The sequence below is a fragment of the Gymnoscopelus braueri genome (genome assembly GCF_963280865.1).
Source record: "Gymnoscopelus braueri genome assembly, chromosome: 18".
Lineage (NCBI taxonomy): Eukaryota > Metazoa > Chordata > Actinopteri > Myctophiformes > Myctophidae > Gymnoscopelus > Gymnoscopelus braueri.
The window spans coordinates 33,897,694-33,915,056 of NC_137618.1; the positions used below are offsets into that span (position 1 = coordinate 33,897,694).

At 39.4% G+C, this 17,363-nt stretch overlaps 1 protein-coding gene across 1 annotated transcript; it reads right to left on the reverse strand.

The window, feature by feature from the left end:
- Positions 1-924: 924 nt before the first annotated feature.
- On the reverse strand, positions 925-16,088 carry abcb11a (ATP-binding cassette, sub-family B (MDR/TAP), member 11a; the record flags this gene model as incomplete). Its single annotated transcript, XM_080412205.1, has 26 exons — positions 925-1,125; positions 1,445-1,591; positions 1,780-1,986; positions 2,330-2,527; positions 2,800-2,956; positions 3,445-3,686; positions 4,956-5,159; positions 5,640-5,801; positions 6,750-6,854; positions 7,278-7,445; positions 8,425-8,533; positions 8,657-8,738; positions 8,822-9,017; positions 9,131-9,301; positions 9,967-10,170; positions 10,260-10,385; positions 10,473-10,583; positions 11,049-11,162; positions 11,405-11,579; positions 11,774-11,898; positions 12,621-12,792; positions 13,166-13,299; positions 14,129-14,213; positions 14,302-14,534; positions 14,722-14,770; positions 15,964-16,088. The coding sequence occupies 26 exons, from the start codon at positions 16,086-16,088 to the stop codon at positions 925-927; spliced, it is 4,002 nt and encodes a 1,333-aa protein (XP_080268331.1).
- Between the last annotated feature and the right edge of the window lie 1,275 nt (positions 16,089-17,363).

Genomic DNA, 17,363 nt, shown 5'->3' on the forward strand with positions numbered 1-17,363 from the left:
CATTGTGAGCTTGTAGTTGGCTATTTGACACATTTGAACAATTTCTGAAAGTATAAAATAAGGCTCAATGAGGCTGTCTTTTCCTGGCTATTAAAACCAGGAAAAGACAACACTTATGCCATATCACAATATTACCATATCCAAATGTCCCAGATGATGCATATATTAATATTGACATATTGCCATATTGCCTCGTATTTGACTGCAGAGCACCCAAATACAGGGTTTTCAGAGGTGAACCTAGTCCATATAGGCTCTGTGTGTGTGCATGTATGTATGTAAGGCTTATGTGTGTATGAAACTGGATGAAAAATGAATTTCCCCACGGGGGTTAAGAAAGGTAATCTTTTTAATAAAATGTTATGTCAACATAATACAGGTATTTAACACAGAGACAAACAATTGGATATGGAATAAAGGTATATTTAACTGCATCTCACCATTTTTGCTTTGTTGGACTGATAACACTGATAACATGCCCACGACAATATTTATTTATTTATTTCATAACCAAGAAAAGAAAATACACCTTTAAACAAATAAATACAGAATAAATATTTGATTGTGTCATGTCAATATCTGTCTATGTCAGATACAATGAGCAAGATTATTATTATATCATCTTCTTCAGCAAATAGAAATTGAGAGCACTTTCTAAAGCTGTCCACTCAAATGGTAATTTTCTTTCCGCTTGTCAGCAATCATGAGTGCTCAGGAAGATGGGGAGACAAACTTCAGCAAAAAATGCTGTTCTCACAATAATTCCATAAGGAAAAGCACATTCATTCAAATCTCTGAGAAGGCCTATAAAATGTCCTTGCCTCCTTCTGTGACTTACACCTGATTTATACTTAGTTGCGGGCCAAAGTTTCTGCGATCTACTATTTTCGGTGTGAGACACGATGGGTAAATAAGTACAAACCTTTAGCTTATGGGAGCCCCTGTTGTGACCAGTTTATAATAGGCAGTCTTCTTGGCCATGAGTTCATCATGTGTGCCCATCTCTATGACAACACCCTGGGACATCACTGCTATAATGTCAGCAGTTTGGATAGTAGACAGTCGGTGGGCGATGACAATACAGGTACGTCCTTTTCTAGCCTCATCCAGAGCTGCCTGGACAATCTGTAGGGAGAACAGAGCCTGGATCGTTAACTGGGACTACAAGAGCATCTTCCATGGTTGCCATCATTAAGTTGTATGTTGATTATGGCGTTAATAAATTACGCTTGGCTATGTTTGATGTTAATAATGTATGTAACACAAAATTGATGGTGATTTGTGGATCATTATGATACCCTACATGGCTTGTACCGTAGGTAAAGAAATGTTTGATATGGTTAAATATTGTGTGTGTGTGTGTGTGTGTGCATGCGTGCGTGCGTGCGTGCGTGCGTGCGTGCGTGCGTGCGTGCGTGAAAGTCTATGTGGTGGTGCCTCCAACCTTTTCACTTTCTGTGTCCAGGGCAGAGGTGGCCTCATCCAGCAGCAGAATCTTTGGATTTCTGACGATTGCTCGAGCGATGGCAATACGTTGCTTCTGTCCCCTAGACAGCTGGGATCCCTGGGCACCAACCTGAGTCTCATATTTCTGCATGTAGAAGTATTGAAGAATATATATATACATTACAAGTATTGTGGGAATTTGAGAAAGAAAAACAAAATAGAAATGACAATGGGATTACATTTTTCCTTAAAACATGTATTGATAAATTACGTTACAAAAGCAGTTGTATTTGAGACTGCCAACATAAATTTAGGCTTGAATGACAAACATACATCTGGTAGAGTCATCACAAAGTCATGGAGATATGCTTTCTTAGCTGCCTCGATAACCTCTTCCATGCTAACGCAGTGTGTGTTATCTCCATATTGTATATTTTCGGCGATGCTGCAGTCAAACAACACTGGCTCTTGGGACACAATGCCTATTTGTGCCCTTATGAAGGGCACGTTGACTTTTCGTGACGAGCGGCCATCAATCACCTGAAGATGACACAGGACATAGTAAGTATACATAGTGTGAGTTCATCAGCTTTGGTTTGGATTAGCAGTTTATAATCAGCGAAAATCTAATTAACGATATTTAAACGCAATACTTAAACAATTACAACAGTGACATGCTGACTGCAAATGATGATGACATAGGCCTAGGCAATAAAATCCTAAGTGCTAATTTAACTAATTTAACTTTCAAAGTGGAGAGGGGCAAAAGCACCCAAATTCTAATTTAAATTTATAGTTGAACTTTTACACTTTCAGAGATAGAATCACAGTGTAGCAACACTCAGGATTTTTATGTGCAGGAAATTACAGAGCGACAACGTACCACTTTTCCCTCATCTGGGTCATAAAACCTCTCCAGCAGTTGGACACTGGTGCTCTTCCCACAACCACTGCTCCCCACGAAGGCCAACGTCTGACCAGGCTTCACTGAAACCAGCAGCCCATTCAAGACCTGGACATCTGGCCTAGTAGGGTAGGTGAACTTACAGTCGCTGAACTCTATCTCTCCTTTGAAGTTATCCTAAGACAGGTTAGGGAAGTAGGACATTTCCTTCATTTAACCAGCAGATCGCTGCTCAGATGGCTCAGATGAGCACACGGGGGAAGCTACACTGTAAAACCTGGTGTTAATTTAACTCTCTGAGAGCGTACAAATGTAACCAAATGGACCCTTACAGTTCCATTTGGTTCCATTTGGACACTCTCAGAGTTACACAAGTGGATAAATTAACACTCAGGGGTAAGGTCTTGGCACAGACACATTTGACATTCGTCTTACTCATTGTCCCTCACCCATGTCTCTCCATCTGTGTGGTTTAAGCTGATTTTAGGAACGCGGTCCAGGAGTTTGAAGAGCTGGGCGGCAGCGATCTTGGCTTTGGCATAATCTGGGGTGAAGGAGGAAGCTTTTCCCAGAGCAGTCCCACTGATAACGATGGCGGAAATCACTCTGGAAAAAAACAGTTGTTCATGCCATCAGATCGATTGATGCTTTTTTAACCACATACTGTAGGAGCTGAACATGATTCTTGAACACTGATAAGTAGAGCTACTTAAAGCTACAATCCGGAATTTATTTTAATGAATAGAAATGTAATATTAACCAATCTGTATGGTAGAGTATGTTAATATTATATAACTACAGTAGTACAGTGTACATCTGCAGTGGTTGGAGGTGGTCTCCCTACTCTTCCATTGAGAAATGTAGACCCTGGTGTCAGGTAGGACACGTACTGGTTGGTTGACAGTAGTAGTACTGCCTGAAGCCAATAAGGGCAATGCGTCCCCTAGTCAAGCAGAGATTCCTTTTCGGAATGACACTTATGGATTGCAGCTTCAACAGACCGATTTTTTAAAATCTCCGTTTTGATTTTATTAGCTCTGTATATATCTAGACCCAACAAGATGTTTTCAGTGAATATTGTAACAAAAACAAACCTGAAAACAACCATATAATGCAGTCCTTCGGCGCTAACCAGATATCCTCCATATCTGAATGAGGCTGCGTACGCCATGAAGATAACACATTGAGCAAAGCCAAAACAGATGCCGTAGATGTTGGCTTTCTTCTTGGCAGATTTATATGGAGACTCAAGCTGTTTCTCATACGCTTCCACAAACACACTCTCCTTAGCCAGGCCCGCAATGGTCCTGATGTTGGCAAGAGCTTCACTGGACACCTGTGGGAGAGTGCACAGATGGTACTCTGTAAGTACACAGAAATGTCCTCATTGTTAATTTAACAATTTAAGTGTACAAATGTAACCAAGTGGACCCTTACCGGTCAATTTGGTTACATTTGTACATTCTCAGAGTGACCAGGTGTAGTGTTTTGGATTGGATAATTTATTGACAATTCTTAAAAACGTCAACATGGTAGTAAAAGTAGGTTCATTGTCAATATCAGTAATAGTCAAAAATGCTATATCCATGTATTTTGATTTATACTTTTTATTAATTGTCTCCGCCAGGCCGAGACTATGTTTTGCCCCCGTCTGAAAACAGCTAATCTCTGGCACCGTTGGCCCGATCAACGTGAAACTGTGCACAGCACACCCACTCCCTGGATGCCACAGCAGAACCTCTGCCCCAATTCTTTCAGATCGGCCTGTTATAGCGCCACCAGGAGGCTGATTTTTGCAAAACACATTTCTTGATATTACTCCTACAGATTTTGTCCAAACATCATGCAAATTGATACACAGTATCTCTATAGTCATGTGATCAAGACGGATCTGTCAGATATATCATATTCCATCCTCATTGGCTAAGTGCAATTGCCACTAGGCCAAGGGAGAAATGCCTCCCTTTTCACATTGTCCTGTTATAGCGCTACCAGGAGGCAGAGTTTTGCAAAAAAAAAGTATATTACTCCTACATATTTTGTCCAAACAAATCTATACACGTTATCTCTATGGTCATGTGATCAAGACGGATCTATCTGATGTTTCATAATATTCCATCCTGATTGGTTCCGAACATTACTGGTCCACAATAACAATACCTGACCTGGAGGAGACCTGTGCTCCGAGGAACACTTTTTCTAGTTTATTTCTGCTTTGTTTTAAGTTTTAATAATAAATTAATAAAATTAAGTTCAGAAAAAGAAAACAAAACGGATGGATACACACAAAAAAGCTCATGGCTTCCATTGTGGCCCTCCAAACACGAAACAGTTATTAATTAATGTGTGAACATATTAATAACTATTTCATCTATTATAGCTATTTCACGCTACACCAGATCCAAAAATGAACTAAGGATATTAAAGTGTATATATTGTGCTCTTCAAAAATCTGTTACTCTTGTCGAGCCACGCTGTATAAATGGGGCGTTAGCCTTTTATTTCACGGTGAAGCTAATAAAAATCAAAGGCCCAGGTGATAAGGCAGTGGCTTGAAGACATGACCCTCGCCCTGGGGGATGTTGACAGTGGGAACTCAACTCACCTGACCTGCTGTCTCCATGGCCTCCTTATCCTCATTTGCAAAGCCTGTCAGCATTTTGGCTTGAAAGACCCCAGACAGTCCAATGAGGGGCAGGAAACACATCACCACCAAAGTCAACTTCCAGCTGAAGTAGAAGGCAATGATAAAAGATGCTCCAATGTTCGTCAAGGAATTCACAATCATGCCAATCTGAGATCCGGTTGCCTGCAGAGACAACATGAACATGATGTTCAACGTACAGAAAACACACAACTGTCGTCCAAAACGATGTAGTGCTCTCTAAAGGACGTCGACTTATTTACAGACCTGCAGGTTTTACACAGTAATATCCTTTTTAATGTAACTCACAGACTGTAAATTGTAACCAAATAATGGACCCTTACATGTCCATTTGGTTACACTTGTACACTCTCTGAGTTAAATTAACACTCATTGTACAGTGTAGTACCCCCCCCCCCCCAACTGTTTACTTACATATACGTTTTATTGCTACTATGATTAATGATGTCTTGTATATTATTGCATATTATTGTATGTCTTTAAATGTCTTGATGAATTGAATACACAGGACCACAAAGCCTTTTTGTGTCATCCTTTTAGCACCATTGTATAATCGTACCACTGTACTATTTGCAAAATGTTAATAAAGTATTCAATCAATCAATCAAAGCTAAAGCCTCTCACCCCTTGGACCATGGAGGCATCAGTGGCCAGTCTGGTGGTCAGAGCTCCAGGGCTGTTATTGGGGTCATCAAACCAGCCCACCTCCTGTTTTAGCATTGCCTGGAAGCCCATTTTCCTGAGTCGGCGGGTCAGCAGCTCACCAGATTTAGCAAACGCATAGCCCTGGAACACAACTGTGAGTTATTTCATCTCACAACAAAGTATGTCAATTGTTCAGTTCACTATTCGTTGTAGTATAAATGAATTACACTCAGTATCATGGTGACATAGATTCTAGAATAATGATTCTCACCCTTTTTTCAATTTAAAGGACCCCACAGTAGGCATTTCTTTTTTTTTTAAATCTCTGGGCTACACATACTGCACTGTAAAATCCTCTGCGTTAATTTAACCCTGAGAGTGTACAAATGGAATCAAAGGGATACATTTGGTTACAAATGTACACTCTGCGAATTGCAGACCTGTAAGGCTATATTTGTTCCTGCCGATCAATCATTTAGCTGGGGACCCCATGGAACCCCCTCAAGGACCCCCGGGGATCCCGGGACCCCACATTGAGAACAACTGGCTTAGAATATACTGTTTAATATTAGGGGTGCACCAGTTAATCAAAGTAGTCGACTGTTATTAAAGGGTCACTTCATCCATTTTCAACTTATCTTTATAATTGGTCCTTACTAATGCTCATTATAGTATGGTGCCACTTCTGCCTATTCACTCGTGTCTCAGAAGAGGGCTGTGGACAGTTCAGAAACCCGCCTACCAGTGACATCATCGATGGGGAATCGAAGCTAATAGAAACTGCTGCCTTTCTATTCCTGAAAAGTTTGTATGCTATTCAGTATATGAAGATGGGTTGAAAATGAGTGAAGTGGTCATTTAAAAACAATCAATTTAAATAAAATAATAGTTTTTTTTCTTTTTTCAAAGGCTCACAATGTGTGGCGATTGTGAGCTTGTCGATTGGCTATATCTATTTTTGTGTTCCACTGTTGTAAGTAAGGTTAATCAGACTAACCAATTTTATCAATCAGAAAAGTAATTGATAGAATAATCGCAAAAAAAATTCAACAACAAAATTCAACAACATGGCAATAAGTAAATACCAACCTGCAAGAACTGGGAGAAGAAACTAGTCACCGCAACGATACAAAACAGAACACAAATCCCATTAATCTGCTTTCTCTGTTCCTCCACGTCACGAATGGCAAAAGTCTGCAATTGCAAATGCGATACAAAGAATTACCATTAGAGCTAAAGACATGTGGCACGTAACAATGTACACAGTACACAGTACAGTACACAGTAAAACCCTGACTGTTCATTTAACTCAGAGGGTGTACAAATGGACCTGTATGGTTAAATTATCCCTCTGCCTCAGTGTTCATTTATCCATTTGTCAATCAAATGTAACCAAATGGACACTTACGGGTCCATTTGTACACTCTCAGAGTTAAATGAACACTCAGGATTTTACCGTGTATGTTCATCATAAATATTATGCGAGCAGTCCGCACACCAACTACAATAATGCATGAATAGTGCCCCAGTATACAAATAAAATGCATTCCAAATGCAATAGAAAAATATGATAAAGTACCATAAAGTACAATGAGGCAACAAAATGCAGTGTCTCACCCCAAGAATCTGGCTGAACAGGATGGCATAGATGGGGTTGACTGAGCCGTTGACCCCGGCTCCCAGAGAGCCCACCAGCATGTAGGGCCACTCTGGCTGATTGTACTTCAGGATCCGGACCACTGGGGCTGCTTGCACATCACGTTCCTCTGGATCAGCCTTACATTTCTGTTGAAAACAGCTTTTACTATTATTAAAGCTGCAATCTGGTACATATTGTAATGAATACTATTTTATAAACACTATTTTAACCAATGTGTATGGTAGAGTATGTTAATACAATATAACTACAGTAGCACAGTTGCAGTGGTTAGAGAAATTTAGACCCTGTTGCCGGGTAGGACACCTACTGGTTGACAAGTAGTACTGACTGTAGTGAAGCTCATGAGTGCTATACTGTATCTCTGTGGGGATTGTCTCTTAGATGTACTAGAAAAAAGCACCCTTTGTGCGTGTGAACAATTTCTGTGTGGTTAGCAGTGTTGTGTTACTGGGGCAAAAGTAGAGTCGTTGTTTAGATGTATTGAGCAATGAAGGTGTTTTTTGAGTAGTAGTGCATATGATGTGAGAGTAGAGCATTTGGAGTAAATGTAGTAGGGTAGTTGGCGATGGAAAGGACATAGCATTTGTCACATATGATTTATTGGCATGTCATCTCTCAAGACAGATTCAGAGCTCCGCAGCTGAATCTGTCAGCAACTCCCATTACCCCTTCATCCATGATGAAGTTGTAACCGGAAGAGGAGGGTTGAAGGAGAGTAAACGGGCCGACATCCGGTCTCTACGTGGGAAACACCTTCAATGTACTTACCACGTGTAAGTACATTGAAGGTGTTGAAAGCAGCTTAGGTCCTTGCCAGAGTACTGAGCGATATTTGTACCAAGTGTGGACCAGGTTGGATTACTAGTGTGCTGTGAGACCCGGCATAAAACCCTCACAATGCTGAGCACCACACCATGGCCCTTGCCGTGGGTTCTATTAAGGATGGTAGATGTTTGGTCTCCCATGAGGGAAATCAGTGTTCAAATCCCAGTTAAGACAATAATGATGTCTCTGCCTTAATAATTAGCCAGAAAGATCATAGGTTCTTTTTTTAGTATATAGTACATACATAAAACTTAGAGTGGGATGACAAAAATTATATACCTTTGCCGTTATCATCTCGCTGTCTGAATGGAGTTTGAAACTGCCGGATATCGCATCAGGGACACTCTCGTTTGTTAACTGGGATTGAGATCGCAGACGAAGCGATCTCCTACAAAAGAATAAATCATATTGAGAATGTTGCAATTATTATATTGTTCATATTAGAATGTGTTATTAGCAGAGCATAACCCTAACCCTTCCAAAAGTACTGTGATATGACAGCTGAACTTACCTCATACCAGAACTATAGCTCCCACGACTGAAACTTCTCACTTTTTGGGCAAATTCTTCTTCAATGGCCTCATTCTCTGAATCTGGCAGAGGAATCAATAAAATTGATTCTCCCATGTGATGACTGACACCAAGAATGTGACAGTACTCTTTAGACCAGACCTACCTTTGTTTGCTTTGGATGCATCACTTCCTTGGCTCTGAAGGGTGACCAAGGTAAAGTAGACACCTTGCCTTTCCAAAAGCTCACTGTGTGTTCCCCTCTCTACAGCCTGTCCACGCTCAAATCCAATGATGACATCTGCGTTCCTAATCGTAGAGAGTCTGTGGGCAATGGAAATGGTCGTCCTGCCCATATGTGCCTGCAGATAGACATTACACCTGTGAATGTGTTGTATTATTGGAGTTGGTGGTCAAAGTAGTGTATGTTTAGGTGATGCTGAGGTACAGATTGATGAAGGGAAGGGTGCTTCACCTTATCCAGTGCCTGCTGGACAACAGCTTCACTCTCATTGTCCAAAGCAGAGGTGGCCATGTCCAGCAGCAAGATCTTAGGGTTGCGGATCAGTGCTCGGGCGATAGCGATCCTCTGCTTCTGTCCTCCACTCATCTGACCACCACCTTCTCCCACCAAAGTATCAAATCTCTGAAATATGTTTTAGGATAGACAACACCAGTTATACTAGGTTTTATGAGAAGGTTATTGTATTGTAATTAATTATACCAGTGGTTCTCAAACTTTTTCATGTCAAAGACCCCAACATTTTAAGTGTATTTGACCTCAGACCCTCATCTGAAAATAGTTTGTGCCAGGGACCCCATACAACATATCTGTTGTTAAAATGTTTCAAAGATTTTTTGTGACGTGTTGTGAACTTATAGATCTGCTATTTTCAAATAGCCGATATAGGGTTAAGATGGTTTAACTGACTTTGACTAACTGATTTTAACTATTAACTAATTTTGCTAGGGTCCCCCAGGAACCCTCTAATGGACCCCTGGGGGTCCCCGAACCCCACTTTGAGAACCATTGAATTAGACTGTATAATTTGTCATGAGGTAAGATTCTGTGAGCACCTGGGGAAGATCCATGATGAAGTTAAAGGCACTTCCAAAGATTAGATTTTAAGATTTAAGATTTAAGATTTAAGATTAGGTTCTTCCTCCAGGGAGCATGAATGCACTCAGCAAGTTTCATGCCAATCTGTCCATTTGATTTTGAGATAACTTGTATGCAAGTGGAAAGTTATCAGGGGTAAAAAAAAACTAAACAAAGAAAAGTCAAGTCATGAGGTAAGATTCTGTGAGCACCTGGGGAAGATCCATGATGAAGTTAAAGGCATTCGCTTCTTTTGCGGCCTGGACTATGTCCTCTGTGGAGACACCGGGTCGGCCATAGCGGATGTTCTCTGCTATGGTGGTAGCAAACAGAACTGGCTCCTGCTCCACAATGCCAATGAGAGAGCGAAGCCACTGGATGTTCAGACTGCGGATGTCATGACCATCCAGCGTCACCTGAGGATAAGAATGACACAAATGTGAATAGATGGTTTCATCAAAGTTTGGAGCATTCAGGGCAGCTGTTCACACGGTCTGACTGTTACCTTTCCCTCCTTTGGGTTGTAGAACCTTTGGAAGAGCTGGATGGTGGTGCTCTTTCCTGACCCACTTGGTCCAACAAAAGCAGTGGTTTGTCCTGCTTTGATCTGCATGCTCATGTCATCTAAAATCTGGAAACAGCGGGTCATCCATAAATGTTTCCTCTTTCACAAAACTGTTAACAAAATATGAACAAAGGATGAACAAAAATGAGTTACCTTAACTTCTGGTCGAGACGGGTAATGAAAAGTGACATTGTGGAATTCAATGTCACCATTTACTTTGTCGAGTTTGTGACCCTCTTCTGAGAGACAGTCGATTTCTGGTTCCTATAAAAGTAACAAACAAATTTACCCTAGTTTAAATGCATTTCTTGCTGCTTTAAAGTTTTATGGTAATTATGGTGTGTCTAGCATGTGATTGATTGATTGATTGATTGATTGATGTACTTTATTTAGTAAGACATGAGAAACAGTACATGGAAGTACAATTCACAATACAAGGTCTACTAAACTGGATAACTCGTAAAGCACTAAGCTTGTTTAAAATGAGTTCCCACGCACACAAATCATGATGACATATAAGAGACAGACAGATATACACTACTATACAGAACGTCATACAATCAGTTAACAGGTTACTGGTATGAGACATAAGAAATATGTACAAGAGAAAAAGAGAAGAGTTCGGGGGGGGGGGGTGCTAGGTTATTAAGACTTTGACAGTTTGTAAATGCAGCCTCCTGAAGTTGTTTCTTTAGAGCAGCGAGCTGTATTCAACTGTAGTGTTCTTACCCGGTCAATGGTGTCAAAGATTGACTTTGCAGCAGCTCGTCCAGAAGCAAAGGCTTCCAGGCAGGGGGAAGCCTGACCCAGGTTCATAGCTGCCATGAGTACTCCAAAAAATACCTGCAGACAAAAACACCAACTACTTGGTCATTTGAGGGCCTGCAACTTTCAAAAGACATTTATCTGATAATGGGGTATCCATCATACAAAGTAAAATCCTGTGTTCATTTATCCATTTGTAACTCAAACGCAAATGGGTCCATTTGGTTATATTTGTACACAGAGTTAAATGAACACTGAGGATTTTACTGTGCATGTGGAATGCACTGAAGAAGGTAAATTATTTAATGTATGCTGTGTACCTGAATAAGAGTACCAGGAGAGAGCTCCTTAGTGTCAATGACCATTTTAGATCCATACCAGAACGCCAAAGCATAACAAAGGAAGATGATGCACCACAGATAGCCTTGAAACACTCCAATGATGGCCCCCTTTTTCACACCCCAGTTCTGAGCCTCCTCAAGGTTTCTGTCATACCTGTGATAATTGATAAACTTCTATTAATATGTATCCTAAAGGCTAACACTTTGTTGCACAACCTTTGAATGCATCATTTTTGATTAGAGAATCAATTGAGCATTTGTAATTTTAGGCAAAGGAGTCTGACACGTGGCAAAAAGTCTTTTGTAGGGCAGACTGCCTCAGAATTTTAAAATAATTACGCAATATACCTTTCTGCCTCCTTCTCTTCCCCCCCGAAGGCTGCCACGGTTCTGATGGATGACAGGACCTCATCAGCCACTGCGCCTGCTTTCGCATAGGCCTTCAGCTCCCTTCCTGTCAGTCTAGCCACAGCCTACAAATAACATTAACATTCAAATGTGCCCCACATTATGAAAATGGATATCGGGAATTGCATTTTTGTTTTAGATTTTTGTTTTTTTAATTGTGACTGTCTATTGTCTCTGTGTATGAAAAAAGTGTGAAAAAACAAGATTAAGAGTTTAAAAGCTCTGCTAGCATCCCTTAGAGGCCTTGCTACTCCTTACACCAAGTGAGAATGTTGATCGAAGGGTGGGACTAGAGGAGAAGCCACCCTTGAGGTCACCAAAATCAGAACAGTTACACAATGTGTTTATTAGTTTAGATGAGACATATTGTGTGCAAAGACGCTAGAGGGAAGGTCATGGGGACACTGGTTCTTCCTCCAGGGAGCATGAATGCACTCAGCAAGTTTCATGCCAATCTGTCCATTTGATTTTGAGATAACTTGTATGCAAGTGGAAAGTTATCAGGGGTATAAAAAAAAACTAAACAAAAAAAAACAACAACAAGATGACATGACTCTGCAAGTATATACATCAGGTAATTCAGATGTACAAATGTACACATTGGTTACATTTGTACACTCAGAGTTAAATGAACACTCAGGAGAGTTGCTGTCACAAACAAGACAAGATGGTTCACACGTCAGAAGGAGCGAGTGCATTCACCGGCAGCGACAGCAGCCACGACCGGCGACGCCGTGGCTGCTGCCGCTGCCGGAGAATGCACTCGCTCTCCCTCGTTGCCACTCACCATAGCCATCAGCCCAGCAGCTAGACCAATGAGTGGGCTCACTGCAATGACCACCAAGGTCAGCTTCCACCCCCCAATGAATCCCACCATGAAACCAAAGATGAACGTGGAGATCCTCTCAATGAAGATAGACACCTGGTCAGCGATGGCATTGTTGATCTTGTTGATGTCACTGGGATGAAATATAATAATCTTTTTTTTTACAGAGTTTACTTTACAAAATGTTTATGTTCATTGACATTAAACAATACAGTGCAGTTAAAACTATTATGCACTTGAATGACATACTGAAATAAAATAATAACATTACAGGCACAAACCCTAGGCTGATTTTGTAGTTTGCTTTCAAGGTTAAAAACTACAGTAGATTAAAAACATGGCATATATTTCATATTTGTATTATATGACTCTTTATCTGTTATTCACTGTAAGCATTTGAAGAGTTAAAAAATACAAATTAAACACTGTTATGAAAAGCTCTCCCAGCCCTACTAAATTGATTAGAAAACACACTTTCAGTATATCAATATAAATTCACAACTCACTCAGATATCCGGGTGTTTAATTCACCAACTGAGTTGCAGTCAAACCACCCAATCTCCATTCGCATTACTTTACGGAAGTAAGTCTTTCGGATTCTCTGAATTTGTCTTGCAGCTGCTGTCACCCAAAGGGCAATCTACATCACAGAGCACAGACATTTACATTGATACCATTTCAACCATCTTTACAAAAACCATGACCGCAGCTTGGTTGATGCAGTGTTGATAGTCAGGGGATATTAGCAGAAAGATTTCCAATCTTGGAATAAATTCCTTACCAAAAAAAATCTTCACCAATGTGTTTGTAAAGGTGTTTCCCTAGGAGAATTTTTGACAGCTGCTGAAAGTTGGGGTACCCACCATTTCCCTGCATTTCCATGCAGGGCAAAACAAATCAAATTTTAATTCTGTTTTAAGTAGCATGTGAGGGGTCAAACTAGGGTGTTTTTATGATTCTGAATCCATTGCAAGCATTTGTTTTGCACCAAAACCACTCCATGGGCTAAAAACTGCCATAGCCATCCTTGTCCAGGTATACTTTTTGTGTAAAAAGCCCATTGAGATTGGGCTGTTTTTAGCCCAAGGAGTGGTTTTGGTGCAAAACAAATGCTTGCAATGGATTCAGAATCATACAAACACCCTAGTTTGACCCCTCACATGCTACTTAAAACAGAATTAAAATTTGATTTTTTTTTCCCTGCATGGAAATGCAGGGAAATGGTGGGTACCCCAACTTTCAGCAGCTGTCAAAAATTCTCCTAGGGAAACTGAATTTCAGTCTTTGTGAGATGTGTTACTAGACACCTTTACAAACACATTGGTGAAGATTTTTTTTGGTAAGGAATTTATTCCAAGATTGGAAATCTTTCTGCTAATATCCCCTGACTATGAGTGGCATTGCTATGACTATGAGTCTATGACAACACATTATGTTAATGCTGAATGAAGAAAATGCATAATACTTACTTGAAAATAACTTAAGATCAGGACCCCTAGTCCGATTCCGATATAGTAATATGCAAACATGGTCATCTGAGCCTCAACATTCACCCTGCCAAAATAACAAGAAGTGACAGATAAGAATGCACTTCCTAGACACTGTAATCAAACATTACATCACTGCAAGCTAATGAACTCACCCACAGAGGATGGTGTTGTTGTCATATGAAGAGCCATTGATCCAGGAGATGGTGTTGTTGATGCAAGTTTTATTGGGGTCTGACAGTTCTTGGACCTCAAACTCATAAGCCACAAAAGTGTTTGTCATCTGACCATAGACCAGCAGCATGAGAGGGGTCGCTGCACCATGTACTAGTGCACATAAGCCTCCCATTACCATCATTACAGTGTCTTTCCAGGTGGCAAAGCGAAACTGGTGAAAAAGAGAAAACATTTAACTGTGCTTTAAGATGATGGTTTGACTTGAGAGGGAATTGTTGTTAAATACAGAATATTCTTTTTTTGGGTCAAATGATCATACATAAAAAGTCTTAACAAAAAGTTGAGAAATTATTTCATTCTTCTTTGAAATTATATATTATATAACGATAAATATTTACCAATTGAAAGAATCCAATACTGAGTGCATTGTCTTTTTTTTTCTCATCTCTGCAAAAATTAAGATAACACGAAAGGCTTAGGGTTATCACAAATACATATTAATCATAATATGGACATTAGCCACTGCAGAAGATAGTGATAAGTTTACAGAACACACTTACCCAATTTTATTCTCTGTAAAACAAAATACAAACAAATATACTACAGTTAATTACACAGCTTGTGGCTGTACTGTATGGACATTATTGTCAATCCTCAGGGTTAATTTAAAAATGGACCCGTAATGGTAGTAAATGCTGCAGCATAAATGTTCACTCACTTTCTTCATCCATCTCTGGTGTACGAGATTCCTTTATGTTCTGCGCTTGGGATATTCTCGCTTGGTGACAATGATGAAAGGTAAAGATTAAAAAGTATTCTATATAATCAAATTACATGATGCTTCTTCCTCTAATATTGTTCCACAACACTGTCAAATTTATAGAATCTTATTTACATGTGTATCCGTGGTAGGGAATTTTAACTCTTGGATTAAAAAGTAACCATTCTGCCGGGATCTAATATGTTACAAACATGTGCCAATGACCCCATGTTGTATGAGCTTAGGTTAAAGAGATATTTCACTTTCAAAAAAACTTTGGGTAATTTTATCGTCTACTCAGGCTTTTGTGAGCCCCCCAGACCGTTTTTAAGTTGCTTGATTCAGTATTTAGATATTTGATATGAATTTTATCAGCCACGCCCCCTTCCTATACAAACCCATTATAACTTCAAACAAAAAATTCATCAAAAACACCCGTAAATACTGAATCAAGCAACTTAAAAACGGTCTGGGGGGCTCACAAAATTACCAAAAGTTTTTTTGAAAGTGAAATATCCCTTTAAGTGATTAAGGGAAAGCATTCACATCGCATTTCACAAAAAGATTACACCAATTTGCAAATGAGAAAAATCTAAAGAGAAAAATAGCATGAGACTCAATCACTTGAAATAAATTATATATTTAGATACATTTAGAGATACACAATACAATCTTCAGTGTTCATTTAACCATTTGTATTTCTGAGAGTGAAAGAAATGGACCCATAACTTAACACTGAAGATTGTACTGGGTACTACTACTACTAATAACAATAATAATAATTATTATTGTTTGTAAGTCTAACTAACCAGGCAATACAAATTTATATTTTGTAATTCCAAGAAAGCACATCATTCTTTTTTATGGGTCTGTAGCCTACCTTTCTGGTCCACTTGTTGGGGAGTCACAGATCTCCTTAACGTTGGGTGTCCACAGACACCTCTGAGAGTCATCAGAGGGAATTCCTATCTTCTTGTGAAGTAACCTATGCCTCTGCTCTCCCATTATCTCTGACTGCATTAGACTGATAAGGGCTGGGTCAGCATTCTGACCGCCTTCATACAAGGCAAGGTGCATTCATTGAACCAAGTTAATGTAGTCTACTCTACTTGATACTGTAACTGTTAGTTTTGCTTCAGTATACTGTATAATCTCCTCAAAGTGAATTCATTTGATTTTCCATATTTCAATGTTCCACTGCATCCCTGTTATCCTCAGTCATATTCTGTATATAGTCTACATTCCTTAGAATATGAAGAAATCTTATTGGTAAATAGTCTGTTCACTAATTGCATTTAAAATAGCAGACTGGCAACATATAAATGAAAGGATATTATTTACATGGGTAATTGTGCTAGTAGGCACCCTTAGACGTTATCATAATTAGTTAGGTATACTGATCACTCCAATAGCCATGGGTGGCCAGTACAAGTAAGCCTAATAATGAATTAGTCAGACATTTCATTATCAAATTATAGTCTGTGTCATGGATAGTAAAATGGGGGTAATGACCTTTTGGTCATAAGATGACTGTCCTAACCTAATGAATGACTCCATTGCAATCTAGTTATACTATAATAACACACACTGAGTGTTGATTAGCTGCATGGTTAAAATACATATGTAATGTAGGCTATTACAATAAACCAGGGATTTTTTATCATCATATTTTCTGAACTATATTTTAAGCTAACCTTTCCCCTAATAAGATAGGCATATATACTGCAAGCCTATGACAAATATATGTGGGAAAATGAAAATATAATGAAAAAGTTATAATCAATCAATTATTATGGCTTCGATCTACCATCGACAGTGGAGGATGCAAGGAAGGTCAATGCCCGCTAGGACAAGTAAGTTGTAGATTAGGAATTTGTTCCGTTTTTACAGCGGGTTATTAATCAGCCCACAACTGATAAAACCGCAGCAAAGGTGGGGGCTTTAGATATTTTAAAAACAGGATGTTTTGTTGGGAGTTTACGGTATAGTTTACGATAACTGCACTACCCTAGCTGATTGTACCACTTTCTCCCCTGCCAACACTAGTGTCAACTTGTTGAAAAACTGGATTTGTAATTCCCCCATCCCATCTTCAAATGAATCAAGTGACTCTGATTAGTTCAGGGCTGTGAACCTTTGACCTTTGAGTTTCTATAAATATTAGAAATGTGTAAATACCAATAAATTATTTTGTGAAATATAACAGCTTATGTATTTAGTTTACTTATAGTTATATTGTGCATCAAAAAAGACAAAATATATTAAATTAATTATTTCCGT